At 42.5% G+C, this 25,907-nt stretch overlaps 1 protein-coding gene across 8 annotated transcripts in view; it reads left to right on the top strand.

The window, feature by feature from the left end:
- LOC146368932 (pleckstrin homology domain-containing family A member 5-like) overlaps positions 1-25,907 on the top strand; it is a 156,816-nt gene that overhangs the window by 81,364 nt on the left and 49,545 nt on the right. For 6 of the 8 annotated variants that reach the window (XM_084909252.1, XM_084909250.1, XM_084909254.1 and 3 more), the window contains exons 5-10: positions 2,244-2,297; positions 9,274-9,448; positions 14,442-14,546; positions 16,642-16,714; positions 20,568-20,668; positions 21,474-21,589. In XM_084909252.1, the coding sequence (XP_084765378.1) occupies positions 2,244-2,297; positions 9,274-9,448; positions 14,442-14,546; positions 16,642-16,714; positions 20,568-20,668; positions 21,474-21,589 (624 nt within the window). The remainder of the gene's footprint in view (positions 1-2,243; positions 2,298-9,273; positions 9,449-14,441; positions 14,547-16,641; positions 16,715-20,567; positions 20,669-21,473; positions 21,590-25,907) is intronic. The other 2 variants (XM_084909251.1, XM_084909255.1) reach the window with 1 other exon arrangement.

Here is a 25,907-nt window from a genome sequence, read left to right as displayed (position 1 = left end):
AGGATCATCATTTAGCCTGGAGAAATAGTTTGCTGCTTTATAAGAAAGCCCTCCGCAAAGCCAGAACATCTTACTATTCATCACTGATTGAAGAAAATAAGAACAACCCCAGGTTTCTCTTCAGCTCTGTAGCCAGGCTGACAAACACTTTGTTTCTTTAATATTTCCAAATGATTTCCTGGTTTCAGTTTGGTGTTCAGTGTCTTCTCTTTTTAATCTCCCTCCTTAAAAACTGTTTGCAAGCACATGTCCCCATCACGACTCTTCTTTCCATCAGCAGAGCCCAGGACCACAATACAGGAAGTCTAGGCCATCTCTCTTTAAAAACTCTGATCTCTGATCCTGTGAGTATGACCCAGAAGGCAATGCAGAGTTCAGATGGAGCCTACATGAGTGAGGGAGTCTCCCACTTCTGTTCCCACTTCACCTTTGCAGGCCCAGCCTCTATAAGCCACGTTCATGACAGCCCTCTAGATTGGTGCACTTGTTGTACCAGGGTTAATTTTAGGGGCCTCAGGGCTCTGTTAAATTTAAAGGGTTGAACTATAAGAGCTATTTACTCTAAAATGGGTTAATACTCAAATGATAATAACAGTCACAAAATAACTAATTAACCTACTCTAACGCTGACGTCGATCTCATCTCGGGGAGGAGAGAGATTGGAGTAGAGACTGAGCACGCCCTGGCCACCGTCGCCTTCATCTCTGTGTCCCGTGCTGAGGAAAATAATCTAACAAGAAGGCAGGATTCCTTGAAAATTCGATCCTTCGGGAATACAGCAGGACTATAAATCTGCTGACAGTTGGGAAAAGCTGCAAGAAGCTGGAAACGTGTAGATCCGTTCCAAACGATTCTCATGTTTCCTAATTTTTCTGATCTCGTAATCTAGGGGCGTGTTGGGTGCCCCGAGCGTAATATATTGACGATTTGTCATCTAGCATGAAATGTTACGCTTTGGGAGTGAGAACGTGTTGACCAATAATGTCTCTGCCAAGTGCTTAGTCTCCACCCGCCTCTTCTCTCACTGTCTAGACATCCTGTAACGTTCCTTAAGTAAAGTCATGTGATGTGCAGCCACACCCTGTCATTCTTTTCCCCACATACTTGATTTTAAAACGGAGTTTAAACTTTGCCATCCCTATGAAAGGTCAAAGTTGAATCACGTCTCCAGACACAAAATCGAGACATCTATGATGTTAGAGGAGCATGAGCTCAGACTCAGTGCCATGTCCCCCAGCTCGTCCCGCGTTGCTGCAGGGGGTCTTAGCATAGTCCCAGGGTGGTGGCATTTCCCTGACCTTGTCCTCCATCCCTGGTCTTCAATGCTGCTGCATGTCCGCTCCATCTCCTTGGAAACAGGAATCCGTGGCCCAGTAATACACATGGTCTATCCGTCTCCTGCATGCTGTGGTTTCAGGTGCAGTCAGGGTACCTGCAGCAGTTAAAGTCCAGATCACCCTGGCATTCAACCACAACTCAGAGAAAGCAGCTCCTGGGTCTGTCATCCCTCCAACAAAAGATGCTCCAAAGTGATATATGTAGCAGTCAGGGCACCTGGTAGCGAGAGGCTTCATACCACACGGTGTACAGCGCGCCTCCAAGGGAAGCATGGTCATCAGGGTCGATCTGGTCTGAGTCCCTTTCTCTCTTTCTGTCTCTCCTTTTTTAATTCTCTGTTACGAAGGTCACTTCCTCTGCCCCGCCTCCATCTGTGCCCCTTATCAGATAGGCTGCTTCTCCCTTTCTTTCATTACTGATGCTAATCTGTGGCAACATAATCATTCTCATTAGGATGTACCACACACCTCTGCAGTTCTTGCTTTTATCGGTGCTTCGAGTTTTCGCCTGTCCTGTCGCGTTCAGCTCACATCTTTCTCTGATGTTTTGCTAATAGTTTCACATTTTCATCATCCTAACGAGTTTAGATGAGTTTTTAAGCTCTGACCCTGTTTGACACATTTGTCTTTTTAGTTCCTCTGTCTGTCCGTAACTATTCACTTGTTTCATTGTACAAACGATATAAAAGGCATGATGAGAATCTGAAAGAATCAGGCTGTGTGGGGCTAACAGGAGGCTCTGGATGATTGTGGGACTGATCAAAGTCAAATCTGATGTTCTGGAGAACAAACATCTTTTGTTTGTTTGTTTGACTATAACTATTAAATATTGCATAATTGGGTTTCATTGTTGAGTTACCGCTTTAATTTAATGTGATTCTGTCTCCCTTCCTGTTCTGTTTGTAGTGTGAATTGTGGAAAGTTTGTCCACCCTGAGAAACCTGTAGAGGCTGTCACCAGGTAATGAGCCCTCATGTCAGTGGACGAGCTGCTTTGGCTTCAGCTTCTCTTTCAGCCTTGTTGCTCTAAAACCTTTTGCTGCTACTTCAGAGCACATTTTAAACGCTCAATAACAGCTTAGGCTATGCTCAGCACGTTCCTGTTGTACAGTAAACTATGCGTGTAAATCACCAGCAAATCATTTTATTTCACAGGAGCAAAATTCAATAGTTAATGTATCATTTTTTGTTGTAATAAACTGAATTTGGATTTTATGAATTGTAGCTTTCTTTACTTTGATGCTAGCTTATATTTGTTAGTGTTAACATTAACGCTAACACTAGCTGACTGACTACACCAGAGGACAGCCAAGCTTTAGGAACTAAATACATCCTAAACTCTTAACATGATGGATTCTTTGTTTGTGAAGCACTATTGTTTGGGATAACCTTCTTCATGGGTTATTTCGTGGTTTGTGTGATGGACCGAGGTGAAAAGCAGGAGGAGTCCCATAAATATTAAAAGAGGGTTTTCCTTTATTTAACCCAAAGAGTGATATTTACAAAAAGGATAAATGTCGAGCACTGAGGACTGAACTCAGGCAAACAAAATGTGGACTCGACAAACCAACAAGGGCTTATATATAATGGCTGATCAGACCACTATGACTCAACACAGTCACAACCAGTACAATCCAGTTTGTTAGTCAACTAAACACCAAAGAAGAAAATCAAAAACACTAGACTCTGAATTCAAATATTGAGTTAAATACAAAAGCTCGTTTAAATAAAGAAAATGCCCCCCCGCAGGAAGTGGTGGAGCCCTTTATGTATTGAAGTGCTCTAAGCCTGTGGTCTGGCAGCTCCCAGGGATCATGGTGGTAAAAGAAACGAGGATTAGTCCCAATCACAAACCAGTTACCCCGTGGCTCCGGCTGCTACGAGCAGCTCCTCCTGCCTTAAACCTTTTTACAAACTTCACCTCTGGTGCATTTCAGTGTTCTGCATACGTTAACTGTCTTATGTTGCATCCTTTATTACAATCTGCACATCATAAATCTTGTAATAAGTATTTGTAGGTTATGTATCTCTTTTTGCAAGCTGAGACTTATTTGCATCTCAGTGTCCTGCAGACCTTTCATTGGTCAAAGCTTTGTAACTTTGTAAGAAATAAGCATTAACACATTTATAAGTATCTCATTTCATAATCTGTATACATTTAAATACACTGTTCATCATTTACTTTGACTTTTTAAATGATGAACAGGTCCTAATAACTTTTACTTGATGGAATACTTTTAGAAATTGTTAAAAATTACATAAAAATATAAAATATTAAAAAAAAGGATTTTGATATAATATATAGATAATATTTATATTATATAAATACATTTAAAATTATAATGACAGACTAACAATTTTGTCATTAAACATGTTATATGTGGGCTTATAATCAAGACTAACGCATTTATATTCATGTTTATAAATGATGTACTATGGAGGACTAACATTGACTAATGCTTAATACTGTGTCGTTATTATAAGTCACTTTCATCTTTGTACAGTGTGCACATCCTTCAAAGTGTGCCACAGTCTGCCTTCTGTGCTGGATAATTGGCTGTAGTTCTGACCAACTGTCAGACATTCGTACCTTCGTCCTAACAAAGAAACAGCATAAAGTTTTGGATTTACAAGGAAAAAAGATTTTAAAAAGATAAAAAAAAGATAAGGATTTGTCAAACGTGCCTTTAAAAAATTCTTCATACAAACAAATTGCAGGACAGGTCGCGTTAAAACCAGAGTCAGCAGACGTGCAGCTAAACAGAAGATAACAGGTTGTCAAAGCAGCCAATGAGCAAGCACAAAGCTCTGCGACCTTGTTAATCTTCCCAATAACACAGCAGTTAATCGTTCTCCTTTGGTCTTTACATTTAGGGCAATCTAACTGGTTAAAGTCAACTATGCTGACACAAAAAGTAATGTCTTTACATTTATGTTGACTGGCTCTTTGCACTGCTCTCAGAAAGAGTAACCCACACCGATGCATGTCCATCACCTGGCTTTGTTTTTCTCTCCAGCTTTCTTTAAATCCTCTGAGAAATCGTTTTCTCCTGTTTCTGCCTCATGCAGATATTAACGTTGTGCTAACACACACACGATTCATATTTGTTATGATTTGTGTCTCCTACAGCTGAGAAAGTTAAAGTTGAAATAATGCTGTATAATATTTAATACAATGTAAAACTCTTACTTGCTTTCAGTGATTGTGTAGATTGTGAGTCTGTGGAAACGCACACGCTCTTGTTGCTGAAGTTGAGGAAACTCAGTTTGTGATATAGTGAACCTGCCCTGTTACCTGCCTGTTATACGTGGTGCAGTTTTCTACTGAAATAGTGCATTTTTCAAAATGAGCTCTCAGCCAAAACATTATGTCTGTTTTTTGTTTGTTTGGTAACTACCATGTTATAAAAGGATAGAAGAGCTTCAGATTAAGGAGCTTCATCCTCCTGAAAATTCTTGCAAATTCATCCTGTGTTGGCTCGTCCACGTATCACGTCTTTGCCTAAACCTCTGAGTGCTAGTCAAGTTTGGAGTATTATAACCTGCCCCCAGATGAGCTTCTTGTGAGCTTCCACCAAGCAGTTTAATATTATACTCAAGCAGTAATGTCACAGCCCTGCCTTTGGTACAAAAAGAGTTCTTGACTATCTGTGTAAATTTGGTCGAGCAGGTTGTCTTCAGCTGTGCACAGATGGGTTGATTGTATGTGTCGACTGCTGAGACACCTCGTAGTTGGAAGCCTGGGAAACTTTTTAATGGTTTCATAATGACTTTGCTTGGCTGACACATGCACCCTGTAGGGTTTCATTACTGTTGCTTCTGTTTTAAGTTCTGTTCAGGTTTGAACTGTTGCCTTGATCATATCAATTCAATTCCATCATTATGAGAAGAGGCCATAACAGACTTAATTGCATTGTTTTTTTCTTTTTCCAACACAAATGCATTAGTAATTGATTCCAGATACCTAATTTGCTGGGTCTTTTTATTAAATGTTAAGCCATTGCTTATAAACCTCAACATATCAACAAAGTATTGCAGTGGCATGCTTCGAGCACAGGCCGTGATCCCTCACTGAGCTGATCACTATTTGGGCACATTGAGACTTTTTCTGGTACTCATTTCAGCAACTCACACTTTATAGATGAGAAATCACATTCTAATAATAATTACAATAATTTGCTATACATCATAATATTATGCTGTGTAAAAGAAATTTATAATGTATGTAAATGTAAATATAGTATTTGCCAAAAAGCAAGAAAAATGTTTTCATTGGTTCTCCTTAAGTTATCTTTTAGGCAAATCAAAACACTGATGTGATTTTGAAACATCACAACAATCTAGTGACAAATTACTCAGCTGTGTCGCAGTGCAAAAAATAACTCCTGATGCTGTTTATGAGCCCAAACCAAAGTAGCTATCATGTGTGGATAATTATCTGACTCAAACCAGCTCAAGCTGGGGTAACTTTGAACACTCATCATACAGCTGACTGCAGGTTTACATACATTTTCGTAATGACTGAAATGGCTGCACTGATTAACAATGGGCCGTGAGGTCACTTTCATGATCAGTAATTTGCAAACTGTCATGACGATTGATAAATGACCACGAGTACCATTCACAGTTGGGGAATGGCTGAAGTCACAGTCTAAGAAGGCTAACCTGCCACGTTTCATATCCTCCCTGGTGAAGTTGATGTGTCGGTCCACCGAGTTAATGAAATGTGGTACGTCCTGAGATTTGATTTTCACCCAGGTGTCATCCACATACCTGAACCAATGGCTTGGTGGTGTTCCAGGGTGTTTAGCAAAGCCCTCTTTTCCACTTCTTCCATGTACAAATTGGCCACGATGGGTGAAACTGGGGAGCCCATGGCACACCCATGTTTCTGCCTGTAGAACTGACCCTTGTATGTGAAGTAGGTGGAATGAGACACAGTTCAAACACACTTGGTCGATGCTGACAGCGGTCCTGTTGCTGAGGTTGGTGTCATCCTGTAATCTGTTGTGTTCTGGATGTGGTGTTCAGAGCTGCCTACCAGCGGGTTGAGGATCGAAGCCAGAAACTTGGAGATGTTACAGGTGACCGAGTTGATCATGCAGACAGTCTGTCTTAAAGGTGCTCCCTGTTTATGTATTTTCGGTAAACCATACAGCCTTGGTGTAGCTTCCCCTGGGTACAGCCTGTGGTATGAGGTCCGGTCAACAGCCTGGTCTTGTTCTAACTGCTTCAGACAGTCTATCACCCACTTCCTGTAACCACTTCCTGGGTCTCGTTTCAGGGGCTCAGAAGTATTCTCATGATAGTATTTCTGGTTAAAACTGTGCACCTGCCCTCGTCTGCTGGAAGGAGGATGATGTTGTTGTCATTACTCCAAGCTGATGTTGGATGCTGGGGGCTTTGCATTGCTGAGACAGGCTGAAACTTTCGTCTGTAGCTGCTCTGCTTCCACATCTGCAATGTTGTTGTTTCGAATTGCTGTTTCTGTGGCTGTGATCGGTTACACTTGCGGGATTTGTCTCGGCGTCACTGCAAAGCTCAACCCTTTTGCAGGGATGTTTTTCTCTGCTTGAGTGAGTACACAACATTTTCACCCACATGTCCACATCCTCACCATCTTACAGTGCTCTGAATTCAGTCATTCCAAAAAATCTCTGAGAATGGGACTCACGGCCATTAATCAACAGTCATGACAATTTGCATATTAATGATCATAAACTGAGCTCCCAGCCCAGTGTTCCTTCAGTGCTGCTGGTTTCAGTCATTGTGCAAATGTCCTGTTTATAAGGTTGGAAACCTGCAGTCAGCTGAGACTGAAGACGTCACCTGATGATGAGGAAACGTTTCTCCCCTTCCTTACCTGGATGATTGAGCATGCATCAAGACAAAAGTACAGTACTTGCATGGTAAATGATACAGACTGTAACTGATGAGCAGTATTTCCATTAAGAATAGATAGATAAGGAGGTGATATAAACAGTTAAAAAGATTAGTTAGACTTGTATGAGACAGTAAATGTTGCTTTCAGGAGAGATAAAGATGGCAAAGGATGTGTTGTGTGTTGAGGGATAGAGCTTAAACCCCTAAAGTTATGTCTTCAGAGACTTAAGCATTATTTAAGGGTCTGGCAGTGTTCCAGCACTACTCACTGAGCAGGACCCATTAGAAACTGTGTGGTGTGTGGCATCAACAGTAGAAATCCACAGAACACAGATCTGCAAGAATACCAAGAAGACACTGTGAGACTGGAATCACGGAGACTTCCTTTGTTCTTATGTGTGAAAACAGAGTTTAGTTGATGTGCTTTGCTTAGGGCGATCGTGGCTCAAGTGTTGGGAGTTCGTCTTGTAATCAGAAGTTTGCCGGTTTGAGCCCCGGCTCGGACAGTCTTGGTCGTTGTGTCCTTGGGCAAGACACTTCACCTACCGCCTACTGGTGTTGGCCAGAGGGGCCGATGGCGCGATATGGCAGCCTCGCTTCTGTCAGTCTGCCCCAGGGCAGCTGTGGCTGCAACTGTAGCTGCCTCCACCAGTGTGTGGATGAATAGTGGAATTGTAAAGTGCTATATAAATGCTATTATTATTATTATGCTCTGTTGACCTTGGCACTCAGAGACCTTGAGCTTTCTTTTCCTCTCAGTAACTATCTCCACCGTTCTGCAGCAAAAAACTTTGAGCTGGTTCAATTTGACAGGCTAAGTTGGCTGTTTAAATTGGGGGGATGTGGAGGCAAATAACAGAGGTGAGTTGAACACACCCACGCACACTCGCCAGTTTTCTTTATCTCTGCTTCCATCACCCTCATTCTCCCTCTCCTCTTGTGTTCATTCAAGCCACTCGTCCTTCGTTCTCCTCCTCTGTTTAATCGTGCCAACAAAGTAAGCGTGTTATTAAGAGAGTGAAGATGGGATCTGCTCGGTGAAATGTGCTGTTAGTTGATTGGCTGGCTTCAACCTGTGGAGACTGATTGTTTCTGACGGGCAACGTTTCTGTCATCTTAAGTTCTCATCAACTTGAAAAGACCACTTGCACCTAAGAATCTATTAAACTAACAACAATTAACTAACAATTCCTTCTAGTATTCTAAGTACTTCACACTTCATTTGAATAAAACTTAACTGTCTGTAATCGGCAGTAAACGTGATTTCTAGCTGGGAAAGGTCATCAACCATTCTTATGTGGCTTAGATTTTTATAGTGTTGGGGATAAGGAGTTGTGTCAGTGTGAATCACTGATTTCTATATTTGTCTGTCCTTTTTCACTACTATCCTCTGTTGCATGTCACTTAACTCTACATTTCTTATTCCTTTCCCTTTGCCTCCTCTCTCTGTGTGTCTGCTGTTTTGTGTAGTTTGTTTTCGGCAGCTATGCTTCACAAGCACAAAAAGACCTTTGAATGTTTTGTCTCCTTCTCCTCTACCTGCCAAAAACTAGCTATGTATCAGAAATGGGACATCGACAGTTGTGATAAAGAAGATACTTTCTCCACTCCAAGGAACAAAACTAGAGATGAACAATAAAAAAGTCAGGATAACTGGGCTGAAATGAAATTTAGGAATGGCTGCTTTAGCTGCTTCTGCAATAACTTGGCCTACTTTAAGTAGGTTTGCATGTCTAAAATGTGGCTTAATACCTCTTCTGGGACCTCTCCTGTACCCAGATGTGGTAGGAGACCTTGTCAGCAGATACTTTGTAACCAGGCCGGCATGCTGGTAGAGCATAGTTCAAAGGCTCAGTACCTGCAACAGTGGTCACAGGGGTTTCATAGCGCCTTGAGACGACTGTTGTTATTTGGCGCTGTATAAATAAAATTGAATTGAAAATATAGTAAGTGTAGGTAGGGGTCACGACACTCCCTATATTGTACATTCTTCTAAAGTGAAATGTCTGAATCCCCCGTCTGTGTCTCTCTCTCTGTGTTTCGCCTCGTGGCAGATCGGCTCCCAAGTCTTCGTCGGAACAGGGAAGCAGCAGTGACAAGAAGGAGCGTCCTATGAGTACCATGAGTGAAGCGTCAAACTACACAGGTGGCTCCGATTACAGCACCTTCACTGGCAGCCCAGCCACCACAGTCACTACTGCCATTACCACTTCCACCTCATCTACACGGGTTAGTCTTTACCTAAACCTCATAACAAGAGTGAGCCACACTGACTCTCATCAGCAGAGGCAGAAATGCTCTTTGTGCTGTAAATTCAATCAATTATTTCGGTGGAGGTCACCTGTGCTGTCGATGAAGAAAAGAAAATAGGCTGAAACTTTTAGCTGTAACTCGTCTTTTTTCTGCTTTTTTGATGCAATAAGTGACTTTATCTCCACTCTGAGTCATTTCCTGTATTCTGTAATGAGTTAGAGTAACAGAAAGAATAATGTGTGAAAGTCTAAATAAAAATGCCTCATTTCTTTGATTTTAACGACATTTTAATTCATAAACACAAAGAAGAAGACGACGAGTGGTGCACTGGGACACATTGTGTCCACCATGTTGAAACCACGATGTAGAGAAGTTAGACTACAAAAGGCACGCCTTACATGTTCTAACCCTAAGCCGTCAGGCATATGTCTTTGTAAGTGTATTTAAATTACTCACACAATTTACCTCGAATTGCACAAACCCTAACATCGAAAAAATGTCTTATTTTGCAGTTGTGATAGTTTCTACTAGGAGTGTTTATTTTTAGGAGATGTTATCAGAACGAGTACATAACTGACACTTTGAGTCCTTAAACTCCTGGGGGAGCAGGCAGCGGACAGTATTACCAGAAGTAATAAATTCACTGTTCGAACTGCCAATAGCAGCCTCCACTGGTTGACCAGGCTAAGGGAGCCAAAGGGCCGGCTTGCCAAAACCACCAAAAACGGATGCCCTCTCCAGGAGATCCTGTTGTCCTTCATGTTCCTATATGGTTGCAGATCCCAACTTCTGCAGCCTAGAAGTGGAAGTGGACCATCCCATCATAACCCCTCCATTTGAGTTCGATTTTATTTGAATGGCAAGTAGAGGGAGGTATGTAGAATGGGGGCAGAGGGCTCTGACAGTACCCGTGGATGCCTAATGCCAGGACTGACGTGTTCCCGTAGGGGATGGTGGTAATTAGAAAATGGACTGGTTCTTATATAACACTTTTATACTCTGAGCATTCAAAGCACAACTTACACAAGTTGCCTCATTCTTACACATTTGCACAAACACTTCTTTATGTTCTTTGTATTTAGTGCAGTCTATCTGACATTCACACACATTCAGCAACTTGTGGTTAATTTCTTGCCCAAGGATGTTTCGCAGGCAGACTGGAGGAGACAGGGATCGATTGGTAGGTTGGCTAATAGGTCTACCTCCTGAGCTACAGCCATGTTGGCAGTAGCAATGATGCCTTGACTAACCCAAGTATCCACCGGGTGACTGAGTCACTCATCAATAGTCTGTTCAGTGCCTGGACCCAGAACAGCTAATGGTTACTGATGCAGACATAATCTCAATGTGGGGATGGATCAAGAAAGGGGTAGGTCGGCCACCCCCGGCTGATCTAGTAGATTGTAGCCCCACCACCAAAGCTTACTGGTTGTATTGGAAAAGACTGTATCTAAAAGATGAAGTACTGGTGAGAAACCTCTATCGTACTGAAGGCAATAGTATTTTATCCCCAAGTCCTACTGCCCCACACTTATCACCAATCTGTGATGTAGCAGATGTTTGATGGCCAAGTTGGGGGTCACTTCACCAGCTTCATCTCGTGTTCCTTCTTCCTGATGTTGCTGTCATTGGGAACCGCTACATCGATCACTACGGCCGTCTTCTTCTGTTTGTCTACCACCACTATGTCCGGTTGGTTAGCCACCACCATTTTGTCCGTCTGTATCTGGAAGTCCCACAGGATCTTAGCTCGGTCGTTCTCCACCACCTTCGGGGCGTCTCCCATTTTGACCTCGGGACTTCCAGGTTATACTCGGCACAGATGTTCCTGTACACTATGCCGGCCACTTGGTTATGGCGTTCCATGTATGCCCTGCCTGCTAGCATCTTGCACCCTGCTGTTATGTGCTGGATTGTCTCATCTTTACACAGCCTGCACCTGGAGTCTTGCCTGGTGTGATAGACCCCAGCCTCTATGGGTCTGTGCTCAGAGCTTGTTCTTGTGCTGCCATGATTAGTGCCTCTGTGCTGTCCTTCAGTCCAGCTTTGTCCAGCCACTGGTAGGATTTCTGGATATCAGCCACCTCCTCTATCTGCCGGTGGTACAAACCGTGCAGGGGCCTGTCCTTCCATGATGGTTCCTCGTCTTTCTTGGGTTTCTGCTGCCTGAGGTATTCACTGAGCCTTTAGTTCTTGCCATCTTCTTGATGTACTTGTGGATGACCTTATTTGACCTTATCGTGCATTTTGCACCGAGTTGTTGTTTTATGTAGCTGCATAGGCTGCTGTTTTTGTGTGAGAGCCTCATTTACAACCAGACTCTTGTTAAGTTAAATCAGGGGTGTCAAACTCATTTTACATCAGCCCACTTTGACCTTAAGTTCCACTTAAGGTCAAAGTGGGAAAGGAGGTGACTTTCTGTCAAAAGTTACATATTTAACTGATTTTCTACATGATGAAGAAGCAGCTGCTGTGACAAAGAAACAAATCTGTCTGCATGACTCTTTGGACTTAAACTGTAAGAAAAATTACAGAAAAGGCTCTGATAGACCAGACTGTCCACTTTTATTTTTGTTTTTTTCAATTTTGTCATAAAAGAAAAAAGAAATTTCTATAGTAGAAACTGAAAACCAGAAACATTTTGTCACGGTGATGGAACGAACTCAAACAGACACAATTCTTAAAGACAAAACGTCTAATTTATTTACAAAGGGAACACACGAGTGCTATACATATATATCTGTAGTGAGTTGGGTGGGGGTCCAGGGCTCCAGGGAGAAGAGGGAAGGGAAACGCACCACCATTTTTCCTCCACTCACACTCGCTCGTCTTCGGCCACTAACAATGCCACACACAGGAATAGTGATGGCTCGCTTGAAGCTGAAGCTCCGGTGCTTCAGAAGCACTGTGTCGAAGCTTGATTTGTTTGGCCAGAGTCACGTGATCAGTGACGTCCGAAGCTTCATTTAGAGCCTAACTGCTTCGGTGTCTGATTCAGTGGTTTATAAGGAAATGAATCATTAGCGGGATTTGTGGTGTTTTGATGGTGACAGATAGCGAACCACTGATATTTCTACTGAGAGATTTGGAGCCAGCGAGGAAGAGAGGAGGTTCTGTTGTGTGGGAGTATTTTGAGTTGATTTTGGTCAATCGGGTGGGTTTTCCAGCTTTGTGTTCTGGTCGTTTGCTTTTGTTTTGTGCGTGTTTATTTTATCTCAAAACGGGAAAAACTTAAAATGTCAAAAATCTGCTTCCATAAATATCATTAAATAACTGTAGAAAAACTTCCATTTGACTCTTTACATGTAATGTTGTAAAAATATTTTATTGTTTAATTAATCTGAAAATGTTAGTCTGCCAAAATGTTCAGCAATTGAATTTATTTATTCTCTTTAGCTGATAGTTGGTGGGGCCCAGGTAGACTGTATAACTGCATCTCTACCAGTTTCTCTGCACTCCAGCCTCCTCTGTGCCATGTGAAGGGATTTTCCTTAATGCAGGAGAAATTATCTCCACGAAAAAGGAACAGGTTCGGCCATCGCACAGTGGAACAAATTCTCTTCTTAAATAGAAAAGAAAAAGGGCTACCTTAAATGCATCATGTTTTTAATTTGCAAGTTCATAAGCATTTTCCTTTTCCATTTCACAATCAGTTCTACCCCCAGGTCAAAAAATATGTCTGGGAACATTTCCCTAATATAATATTATTTATAAATACACCCGTCTAGCGATTAATTGCATACGTGCATGGAGGCAAGACCTCACAGCAGAAGCATACTCCATAATGTGTTGTACATTATTATATGTATATATTATATGTAGCGTGATATTTTTCAATTATTGTATTTACCAACATCAAGAAGTCACAAGCAAAGAAAGACCAAACCATGGTGCATGTTTGAACAAGGAGAGTTTACTGGTCAAAACTATTAAACAAATAAAACACATTTTTTTAACCACCAAAAAATACACGTTCAAAGCAACACAACGGCGGCCCAATATCAGACAGGACACCGCTCTGTAGAGTGTTCAGTCATAATGAAGCGGTTGGTTTTATTTTGTGGATTCAAGCTGCTCTTCATATTTTTGGCCACCAGATGTCACCAGAGAGGACTGTGTTGAAAAGCTTCGAGTAATGAACCGTTTTTCAATACAAGCTTCAGAAAGCTTCATTTGGCCATCACTACACAGGAATGTCGCTAGGCGTCCGCAAACAGGTCCGGGGAATCTATATACAGAGACGATGGGTAGTTTAAGCCAGCGATTTCACCTTAAATAGCAGCAGCATAATCAGCAGGTGGTGGCAATCAGCCCAGGTGAGTGGGCCAAAGGTGAGAGCCCAGTAACAAGCTCCGCCCAGGCAGGCAGGAGACAGTGGGGAGGAGAGAGAGAAAGAAAAACACAAACCAAACCTGCAGCCAGTGTGGGCCAGTCAGAGAGACATGGGAGCGTGACACTTTTCTGTCATTTAATTATTCCTGATCACTCTGCTGTGTGAACGGCCATAAAAGAGGATTTTATCAGTAGGAAAAGCTGTAAAACTTCTGGAAATACAGTCAAAAGTCCAAAATGTCTGTTTGTGCTTGTTTGTGGTGAGCTGCTGTTAAAACAAGGTAAGAATTACAAACGGCTTCCAGCGCACGTTCAGGCCTGTGAGACTCAGTGAGACACTGAGCCATGACATTTCTGCATCTCTGCCATTCAAACACACTTTGTATGTAGTTCGTTTTATAGTAATATTTAATACTAAACTGTAAATTTAGTCTTTTTCAAGAAGGCAATTTTCACTGTAACCAGCTCGTAATTTTATAAATTCTGTTTACAGGTCTGTGGGGTTAATTTTCTTGGTGAATTGTTATTAAAACACTGTGTGCATTTAAATGTATCTAATGTTTTCTCTATGAAGCTGTTGTTACATGTTATGCATCCAAATTCTCTACATTCATCATCTATCAACGTCTTTAAACAGCCTTCTAGGTCTTCCAGAAAAGTCCACAACTTTGGCAAGAGGTCCAATTCAATCAAGAGAAACCCCAATGCCCCAGTGGTGAGGAGCAGCTGGCTTTACAAACAGGTAGTGAGGAAGGCTTATCGGACGTCGTTGAATTTGTGGAATTCTGGAACTGGATCTGGTGTCCAGACTGCCACCATATAGATGACTTTGTGTTGTCTCTGAGTGATTTCCAGTCAAAATATTGCATGATTGTGTTGACTATTTCACCAGTCAGTGGACCAGCTTAGTTTACCTAATGTAATAAACATGTAATCATGTATGGGTCTGTACGTATTAAGGAGAATCGCTGCTGTGACCATTACTAAAACCAACTAGCTGGTCTACAGCATGGCAGCAGTGATGACTGAGATCCTTGGCTACAGTTCAATTCAACTTTATTTATACAGCGCCAAATCACAACAGTCGCCCGAGGTGCTTAAACACGAGCAGCCACAAGGAGCAGTACCGTCCATGGTGAAGGAGAGTAGAGGCTAAGATCAAGGCAGTACAGAGTAGTTAGCTAACTGTCGCAACTGCTGAAAGGCGTGATGAAGAAAGGGCTGCCTAAGAAGTATCAACAGCTGTCTGTAACTGTGGCCTAATAAAGTGCCAAACAAAGACTCGCAGCCTTAGCTGGCTGCTTGAAGATACTGGAGACAGAAGCCAGGAGAATAAAGTGGATGTTCTCCATTGAACCATCCAAGATTATGCTCAGTGGCACGGGGAAATATATGAGAACAGCCCCACCAAGGATGGAGATAGGGCATACTGAAATAACATATGATGACCATATGATGCCTCTATTGATTCAGTGATCCACACCACCAGGTTATACAGCAATGACATCGGAATATCGTTCAGACCGGAGAAGTGTATTTGGATGGTTGCAAAGGGAGGAAAGGTAGTCAGAAATGAGGTGATTGTACTACCAGAAGGCAACACTGACACAACTAGAAGTACTTAGGAATTCTACAGGCAAATGGGAATCACAAAGAGACCGCTAGGAAAGCTGCAACCATTAAAACCTGGGCAGTCGGCACCTACGCCCTGCCTGTGTTCAGGTAACCTGCTGGGATAATAAGCTGGCCAAAGGAGGCTGACCACAGATTCCAAATATCCTTTCACAAAGTGATGGGATAGGCTGAAAAACTAGTTCATGCATTTGTTACTTCCAGGCTGGACGACTGTAATTCATTATTATCCTAAAAACTCCCTGAAAAGCCTTCAGTTAATCCAAAATGCTGCAGCAAGAGTCCTGACAGGGACTAGAAAGAGAGCAGATCTCTCCTGTTTTGGCTTCCCTTCATTGGCTCCCTATTAAATCCAGAATGATCAGGCCCCGTCTTATCTCCATGAGCCTGGTTCTGCCGGAGGTTGTTTCCTGTTATAAGGGAGTTTTACCTTCTTACTGTTGCCTAAGGACTTGTTCATTGGGGGACATTTGATTGTCCCAGCTTTCTCTCTGTTATTGTGGGGACTTTACCTCATAAAATAAAGCACCTTGAGGAAACTGTTGTTGTGATTTGGCACTGTGTAAATAAAATGAATTGAATTTTTCAGCTCTGCTGTAGCAAACACTACAGTGACTATGGACAGTTAGTAAATGGGAGTACGGTATTCCTGCCATGTGTCTTCGCCTCACTGCTACACCACCCTGAATCAGCTTGTATTTATCACGTTCTTTAAGTGTTGTGCCCCACGGAGCTCTGTAGTGGGTCAGTGTTTGCCTGGTTAGTGGACCTCTCACCATAGCAGTGAAGACTGAATAAAGCTTGATGACCCTCGTCAAGTTTTAGTCAACTCCACCCAGCAAACCCTTTCACTGCAGAGCTGATATCAGTGTGGCCAACGCATCATATTGCTGAAAGTACCAAAGACCCAAGTGAGCAAATGGTCTTGAAAACTTGTCATTGATGCAGTAATTAGGTGCCAGGGGAGCGTCGGCATCACGAACAGAGCACAGGTCTTTGCTTCAGGCACCCACTGAGGCAAATCTGTCACTGCTTTAAGAAGAGATAACAAAGAGGAGGTGATGGAGGCTGTTTAACAGGAAAGGCTGGAGAAGAGCCAGTTAAGACTTGAAGAGGAAGCAAAAGATGAGAACGTGTGTTTGAAAATAATAACGTTCTCTATAATTGTTATAGTTTGTCTCACTGATGACCTTTGACTCATTCAGGACAGTACAGGCATGAAGCTGTGGAAGAAGAGGTGGTTCGTCCTGTCTGACATGTGCCTCTTCTACTACCGTGGTGAGGACACACAAACACACATGCATCTCTTCCTGTTGGCACTTTAAGAAAAGTTCGAGGCTTGTCAACCGTGGTTACCTTTCACACCTGTTTACAAATATCAAGATGTGGAAGATATTCACTGTTTACATACGAGGCCTTTATTTCTGAGTAGTATATTTGCCTAATGTCGTAATAAATATACAGCAAAGGTTTTACACGCCAGATTGTTATCCCTCACACGGCATCATAATGGTTTTCATTCCGTCTCTGTGATGGAATACTGTCCTCTCAATATTGATTACAAGCGTGAGTACACCTTTATTTAGCTCTACTTTCATTTCAAAGAATCAGTCTGTGGTGGTAAAAACGTTGTCATGGCCAGCAACTTCAACACGCTGACATAATCAATCAATCAATCAATCATCCATCCATCCATCTTCATCCGCTTTATCCGAGGCCGGGTCGCGGGGGCAGCAGCCTAAGCAGAGAGGCCCAGACCTGCCTCTCCCCAGCCACCTCCTCCAGCTTATCCGGGGGAACACCAAGGCGTTCCCAGGCCAGCCGAGAGATATAATCTCTCCAGCGTGTCCTGGGTCTGCCTCAGGGCCTCCTCCCGGTGGGACATGCCCAGAACACCTCACCCAGGAGGCGCCCAGGAGGCATCCTTGTCAGATGCCCGAACCACCTCAGCTGACTCCTTTCGATGTGGAGGAGCAGCGGCCCTACTCTGAGCCCCTCCCGGATGGCCGAACTTCTCAATCAATCAATCAATCTTTATTTATAAAGCACTTTTCATACAAAAATGTAGCACAAAGTGCTTTACATGGTTATAACAAAATACATCAACAGTTTTGTTGTACTGTTTTTATTACTTGGAGGTCACGTGTGGTGCAACATCACAAATTTAGAACTGCGTTCATAAAAGCTCCTCTTTCCTCCTTAATGCTTTCTGCACCTTCAGAGGGATTTTTCCATCTCCATAAGCTGATGAATTAGCTTCTTCCAAGGTGCGATCGGCAGCTTACACGACAAACCGAGGGGAGAGCTGCATGTTTATTGGCTTTGCTAGCCAGAGAAGAGACATCGCCTGGAATGACATGCGCAGCTTTCAGATAATAACGTTTTCCTTTTCCGTTTGCCTCCTTCTGGCTCTGTCGCTTTATTCTAAGGAGCTGCTTCAGGTTGAGATCTTGGAAATGTGGTAAATTATATTCTTTCTGTAAGGGCAAAGATGTTAATCATCCCTCTTACTGCAGAGCTCATCGAGATAAAATAAATTAGTGTATTTACATTTACACTGCCAATTTTGGTATTATCAGAGCGAGGCAGAGACGTCATTTAAAGACTTAAATCATAGTTTTCAGAGGTGCAATTTGATAAGCAGATCTCAGTTTATTCCCAGTGATTAGACATTAACTATTTATAAAGCTCATGTTTTAAGGTAACAGTAAGTTACCTGTCGTGTCAGTTATACCACAAGTCAGTTATTCTCTGTCAGTTTGCAAATCCATCACCACAAAAAAGCACTAATATAATCCAACAATGAAGTTTTCTTTAATTTCTTTAGAAACATAATGAAATCACTGAGCAGGTGATCTTACAAAGTCGTCCTTTTGGATCTGAGCTCAGCCTTCGACACTGTCTCTCACACCCTAGCCTGGTTCCAGTTATGTCTCCTTGACCGCTCCCAGTTTATTCACCTGAAATCATCCCGCTCTCGTCTTTTCCCGGTCACCTCTGGTGTACCCCAAGGCTCAGTCTTAGGCCTTCTTCTCTTCATAATGTACATCCTCTTGGTACCATTCTCCACACATTTGATCTCCACTGTCACTGTTTTGTTGATGACACCCAGTTATCTCTCCTGCAGGCCTGATTCCTCCCACCTTCTTCCCTTACAGAATGTCTATCTGAACTGAAATCCTGGTTCAGCTCTAATTTTCTCCAGCTTAATGAGGATAAAACTGAAATCCTCCCTATTGGCACCAAATCCAACCTTTTGAAGGCGAACCATTTCTCTCTCTCTCTATCGATTACTCCACAGTTTTCCCTTCTCCTCAGGTTAAGAGCCTTGGTCATCCTACACAGTTCACTATCCTTTAAATCTCACATCAATAATCTCACCTGCTCTGCCTACTTCCATCTACGCAACATTAACAGATTACATCCTTCTCTTTCCACCCAGCCTACGTCCATCCTTGTCCACAGTCTCGTTATCTCCCGCCTTGACTATTGTAATTCTCTCTTGCATGGTCTCCCCCCAGAATACCTCCATAAGCTTCAACTGGTTCAAAACTCAGCTGCCTGCATTACCCACTGTTTGTTAATCTTGTGCTTTTGTTTCTATTGTTCTTCATTTTGTCTTCGTTCTATTACATGTTTTATTCTATTATTAAGTGTCATTGGTTGTCTTGAAAGGCATTTTTAAATAAAATGTATCATAATTATTATTATTATTATTATTATTATAGTCATCTGTCGAATGAACATCATTTTATCATGCCACCAAATTTCCATTTAAAAACATAAGTATACTTTATCTTGATTAAGATGAACATGACATGGATCCATGAATTAAATTTCACTCAGCTTTAATTAACTTGGAGTCCAAATTTAGTAAATCTGCCAGATTTAATTGATCCAACCAAAAATTGACACATCCAAAGCATCGTTGTTGTTGTTATAACTACTACAACCCATTTCTTTTTTATACTAAACTTTCTTCAGTTGTTTGTGTCCCACAAACCACAGAATGAATTAAAACTTACTATTTAGAAATAACTGTTACTTGTAACATATTTAACATAAAGAGTTTTTAAGTCCCATTTTGAAACATCGAGAACAAGTTTTTATTCATCAGTCATTAGCCAATCATAGCCCATAATCGTCTGAAACATAATATGAACAAGATTAAATTTTTATGAAATATGACGATTGACTGAGATCATAAACTCAACAGCAAAGTGTTTACAGAGGTCACATATCGCCTCCTCACTGCTTTCTTACCTGATAACGTTGAGATGTCGGCTCTGTAAGCCAGCCGGAGCCATTCAGCGTCAGGGACGAGCCAGAGCAGCCACAGCGCCTCGGCTAAAGCAAACAGTAATGCGCGTTGGAGGCTCTGTGGTTTTGTGCCGCAGTGCATGCACTGTGCTGCCTTTAGATCGCATGAAACATGATTCTGCACAGAGGTGACAGAATCACAGCTGCAACCATCACAGCTGTTATTGTTACAAGGATTTTGTCATGAGGCGTCATTCAATTTCATTTGGAGAATTTTGTAATATGTATGGCAAAATCAGTATATAATGATTAAATATACTGATATTGCATTCTTCTTCATTTGCCTCGTTTCTCTTACTTCAGCTCTTTACAGCAGGGCACAGATTCACTATGAAAACATCTACTAAATATCTCTAACAGTGACTCCAGGTTTTAAACCTCAGGAAATATAATTCAAAAAACTGAAAGCACTGGTTATTACTTCGCGGATTCACAAATACCACTGGTTTCCGCTAATCCCAACACAACTTCAAGCTGCAGTTAAGGAAGCCATGCTGCAGGGAAGTTTATGTACTTTATGTCGACATTTATCCAACGATGTTCCTTCTTCCAAAGGCTATTTCTCCCTCCTCGTTCTTCCTGGGAATCTTTACAGCTTGATAAACAAATATTTAAATATCAACGCTATCTCCTATCATTCTGGGCCATGCATTTGATTGACACGTACTAATAAGAGCAAACATAACACAAACAGAAGAAGAATATTTTGTACCAGTCTAACCCACAAATCTCCCAGTCTGAAACCTTATTGAATCAGATTGCTGCCATAAATATGTTTCAACCTGCAGACTTTTCTCTTTCGTTGCTGCAGATGAAAAAGAGGATAGCATCCTAGGAAGCATCCTGTTGCCCAGTTTTCACATATCTATGTTGTCGGTGGATGACCACATCAGCAGGAAATATGCCTTTAAGGTAAACACTAGTTACATTTTTTAAAGGTTTGTCATGTTATTATTATTGATGGCAACAATCCATGCTACTTTGTAACTAACTTTTCATTTTTATTGATTTTTATTTTCATGTGACAGCAATTCAATCCAGTTTTATTTCTACAGCACCAAATCACAACAACAGTCGCCTCAAGGCGCTTTATATTGTAAGGTAGATCCTGCAATAATACATAGAGAGAAAACCCAACAATCACATGACCCCCTATGAGAAGCACTTTGGCGACAGCGGGAAGGAAAAACTCCCTTTTAACAGGAAGAAACCTCCGGCAGAACCAGGCTCAGGGAGGGGCGGGGCCATCTGCTGTGATTGGATGGGGTGGGGTAGGGTTAGGGTATTCACAGGGTTCACAGTGTGCAAGTTATAGATGTAAAAAAGGTAGAAAGTCTCAAAGTTTCACCTTGACGAGGTTAATGTACTGACCCCCAAAGGTTTGATCAGAGGTTTGAGACTGAAAGAGGCGTCCATTTGTAGAAATACCCCAACAGATCCCGTGTCCTGCCTCGTGCACACACTTGACCACACCAGACTGATATCAAACATTTTACTGTCAGTTTTAGTTGAGAGGCTGTGTCTGAATTTCATGGTTAAAAATGCTAATACATAAAAAATAGGTTTTTCTTACATAGATGTGTGTATACTTGTACATACACATAGAAAGTTGTGTGTTGGGCAGTTCAGTGTGATACTTGTGATAAAGTCATGATCCAGATTTGGTTCTCGCACTTCTGTTTTATCTTATTATCGCTCTCCCTCTGTCTTCACTCAGGCCACGCACCCCAACATGCGGACATATTACTTCTGCACTGACACAGCCAAAGAGATGGAGTCCTGGATGAAAGTCATGACAGACGCTGCTCTCGTCCACACTGAACCAGTCAGAAGGTTGGTGCTAACCACAGGGATATGTCAGACAGATAAGATGGTGTGCAGATGTGAGGTACACCTACTGTGCAGTGACACAGTTCTACAACGTGGAGCGTTGTTTTATATCCCACACATCACAGGGGCCTCATTTATGGTGTGTTTTATGGCCTCAAAGTCTAAGGAGCTTGGATGACCTGGATGAACCTTCACAGACATCACAGCCTCTGAAAGGATCGAATCAAGAGTTTTATCCTTAACTAGCATGAAGCAACAACATTTGAGCCCAATTTATTGTTTCTGACACCACGAAACTTCCTTTTAGCATTTAAACACGACTGTCCAGATTCAGCTCCAGAAAGTCAGAGACACGCGCTGTCCTTTTCAGAGCATGAAGTTAGAAGAAAAGGAGTATTTAAATGAGTCATGCAGGCATGATTTGCAACAGGCAATTCAAAGCTGTTTGTGCTGAAAAAAGCATGTATCATTTTGGTAATGTGGCTGTGATAGTCCCTCTAAGAACAGGAAAGCATTAGGAATACCAGGACTTATCAGAATAAGTATGCAGTTGGTGCAGGTGGTTTGCTTGACCATGTATACATGCCGAAACGTTGTTCTATCCTGTAGTTCTTCCCCGATTTAACTTTTACATCGAATTACTACAAATGACTGGTATTTTGATGCTGCAGAGCAGAACATGGAGTAGCACAGGAAAGGGGAGAAACAGGGCACACATGTCCCACAAACGTATTAGAGCCAGCAGAGTTGGTCTTTGTGTTTTCAGACATTGTTGCACATCATGAAAACTCCAGAGCACACAGAAGCCTCTGCACATCTTTAGTCACTGGTATATCCGTACGACGTCACAGTCGTCTTCGTTCGGCTGCTCCCTTTGCGGCTCACCACCATACCCACCCTGTGCTTGTCCTCCTCCACTACGTCCATGATTGTTTTCTCTGGGCTCCTTTTTTCTTTTTTCCCCTCCTCTGCACAAACCATCTCAGCCTCGCCTCGCTAACTTAATCCCCAAACCGCTCAAACTGAGCTTATGCTGTTCATCCTGGTCACTTCCAATGAAAACAACTTTAACTCAGCCTCTCCAAACCATATATCATTGCAGGCCTCACTACCATCACAGACCATCCTTGAACTTTGCCTCTGCTGACTCCACCTGCATCCACTCCCTGCTTCACCTCTCTTGTGCGGTCTGTTGCTGTGGATGGCTCTTCTATCTGTACTATCTCTACGCCTTCTACCCGCGTGTATTTGTCTTGGTTTTACTGTCATTCGTTCCTCTTCTCTCCAGTGCATACTTCCACCTCTCTGGGCTCCACCTCCACCTACTTCCACCTGCTTCTACTCTCACCACAGATCAGAATGTAGTCTTCAAACATAGGAGCAGACCCCTGATGTAATCCCACCTGTACTGTGAACCTGTCACTCCTACCACCGCACTGCTGTCCCACTGGGCTCTCTTGGCACCTTATCAAAGGCTTTCTTTAGATCCAGAAAGACTGTTGGCCTTTCCTACTTTTTCTCTTTAAGTGAACATCTTTCTGCAGTGAAGCCGTACTGATGCTTGCTAATCTTTGTCACCGAGCTTCAGCAGCTCTTTCTCATAGTTTCATAGTTTGGTCCATTGGCTTTATCCCGAGGGATTAATTAAACTAAAACAAAGCATGCCGACAGTGCATAACTTTATAACCCGGCCACCGCAGTTAATGAAGCAAGGTGAAGAACCCACTTTCAGGCTAGTCCAGTCCTCCGATACGTTACTCGTCAAGCCAAGGTTTTGTTAGTCAGACATATGTTGGTGAAATAAAAGCTGTCCTTGAACCGTACCAGCACACTTCTCCATTTCTTCATCACCCACTTACTTTCCAAAATTGTGTTAAGTAGCCTGGTGAAAAACTCCACTGCCCTCTTTTTCTCTGCCCTCAGGTATGTCATCTGGATCAAGCACCTTTCCACTCTTCATCCTCTTCATAGCTGCCCTCACTTCCTCCTTACTAATCATCCTTATTGATAACTGTCCTTCCTCCGTCTTCGTCTCTTTTTCATTTTCTACATTAATCATCTTCACACACTGTCTTTACGTGTTAGCACATTTCTGGACTTAATCAACCGAAGGTGCTGCACATCCTTTCCAGCTCGCGCTCTTCCCTGTCCAGTCAGTATGAGTCCTTTTCCCTTTACTTAGCGCCCAGCCTCACATACAACTCAGTTTAAGCTTTTTCCTTTGCCACTCTCTCTGTGCTGTATGCCGAGACTCCCAGTACTTCTTCTTCCTGACTATTCTAGCTTTTCTTTGCTAACGTCTTCTTTTGAGTGCCTTGTTGTACTTACTCGTCTACCTTACAATACAAAGCGCCTTGCGGTGACTGTTGTTGTGATTTGGCGCTGTATAAATAAAATTGAATTGAATTAATCACCAAGTCTCCTTTTTGTCACGATCCTGGGTCTTTTGACCCAGCGTTTTGAGTTTTAGTTTATGTTTAAGCCCTTCAGGTTTTCTAACTTCATTTTTTATCATGCCTAGGTTGTTATACTTCTTTGTTATTAGATTCCCCTTGTGTCTTCCACCCATGTTAAGTCTCCCTCGCCCTTCATGTGTTTCATGTCTGTGTCTTACGTTGTCTAGTTCAGGTTGTCATGTCTGCGTCTTATGTTTCCTGTTTTATTTTGAAGAGGTCTGGTGTTCCTGTGTTCATCGTGTTCATCTTCACACTCCACGCAGTTTGGCAAACTGCGTGGAGTGTGAAGAGTGGACCCGGGTGCAGACACTCTAAAACTCAAACTTAACTGATGATGAGCTGTTTATTAAGGCAGACAGAACAGTACAAAATAAAAGGGCAAAAACAAAGCAAACTAAGCAATAACCTAAACTGGGTAAACTAGAAAGGAAGCACGAACTATGAAAAACCCTGGCAAACAGAAAAACAAACAAAACTCTAAACATGGCGATGATGATGAGCATATATGAAAACCTGAACGCAGGACTTGGCATGGGAACAACACAGACGATCCGACAAAGACTGAATGAGAACGCACAGACTAAATACACACAGAAGGCTAATGAGAGAAGTGGGAACACATGGGGACAGCTGACACACATGAACATAACGACTCACAGTGGAAGAGTAAAACTAAACACGATGAACACAGGAACACCAGACCTCTTCAAAATAAAACAGGAAACATAAGACGCAGACATGACAACCTGAACTAGACAACGTAAGACACAGACATGAAACACATGAAGGGCAAAGGAGACTTAACATGGGTGGAAGACACAAGGGGAATCTAATAACAAAGAACTATAACAACCTAGGCATGATAAAAAATGAAGTTAGAAAACCTGAAGGGCTTAAACATAAACTAAAACTCAAAACGCTGGGTCAAAAGACCCAGGATCGTGACACTTTTCTTCTGTCCTCGGTCCAGAGGATACACTGAACAACTTCTTGCTAGTTTCCCTTAGCACTACAACGTTGCCAGTCATCTGGTAACTTTTCCTTACCCCCCAGAGCCTGTCTCAACGTCTTCCTGAACTCTGTCCAACAGTCTACTTCCACCACTGCTTTCACCCGAAGCTGCCTGGCTACATTCTCCCCTGCTGCTAGCTTGCAGTCTCCTCTCTCTTTCCAGTTGCACCTTGTGTATATGATGTAGTCCATCTGTGCACCTTCCTCTCTTCCTCTTCTTTCCATGCTAAAATCTACTATTATGTGTCCTTCTGTATTTCTGTCTTTAGCAGCATACTTGCCTAACATCACCTGTTCCCTTCAGCTACATGTCCACTGAAATCTGCTCAAATTACGTTTCCCTCTTCCTCGGGGGACACACTCTACCCCTTTATCTCTGCCAGCTGACAATTTCCAGCTTCAAACACAACTCATGATGTTGTCCGACACTCTCTTTACCGTCACAACATTAGTCTCTGAACCCACCTCCAATGCCCATGTTCTCCTGTAGACGCATATATCTACCTTCCTTCTTTCCTTCTAATCAGCCAGCTCTCTGCCTTTGCCAGTCATAGTCCCTATGGTCCCTAATCTCACCTCCTCACTCCTGCCTCTCCTTCTGTCTTGTTGCCACCGAACACACCTTCCTCCTTTCCTCTTCCTTTGTCTTCGGCCAACAGTAGCACAGTTTCCACCGGCATCCTGTTAGCCGACAACACTGGAGGTGGTCGTTGTTAACCCAGGCCCCGTATGGAAAGCTCATTCTTTGTGATCCGCATGTTTTGATTTGGCCAAAATTTCCATCGGATCCCCTTCCTAATACAACCCTCCTCATTTACCTGGGCTTGGGACCGGCACTAGGAATGCTCTGGCCT

The sequence above is a fragment of the Perissodus microlepis genome, chromosome 17 (assembly GCF_051167445.1).
Source record: "Perissodus microlepis isolate ML-2025 ecotype Zambia chromosome 17, ASM5116744v1, whole genome shotgun sequence".
Lineage (NCBI taxonomy): Eukaryota > Metazoa > Chordata > Actinopteri > Cichliformes > Cichlidae > Perissodus > Perissodus microlepis.
The sequence above is the reverse complement of the archived record's forward strand: the minus strand, read 5'-3'. Positions and strand labels throughout refer to the sequence as shown.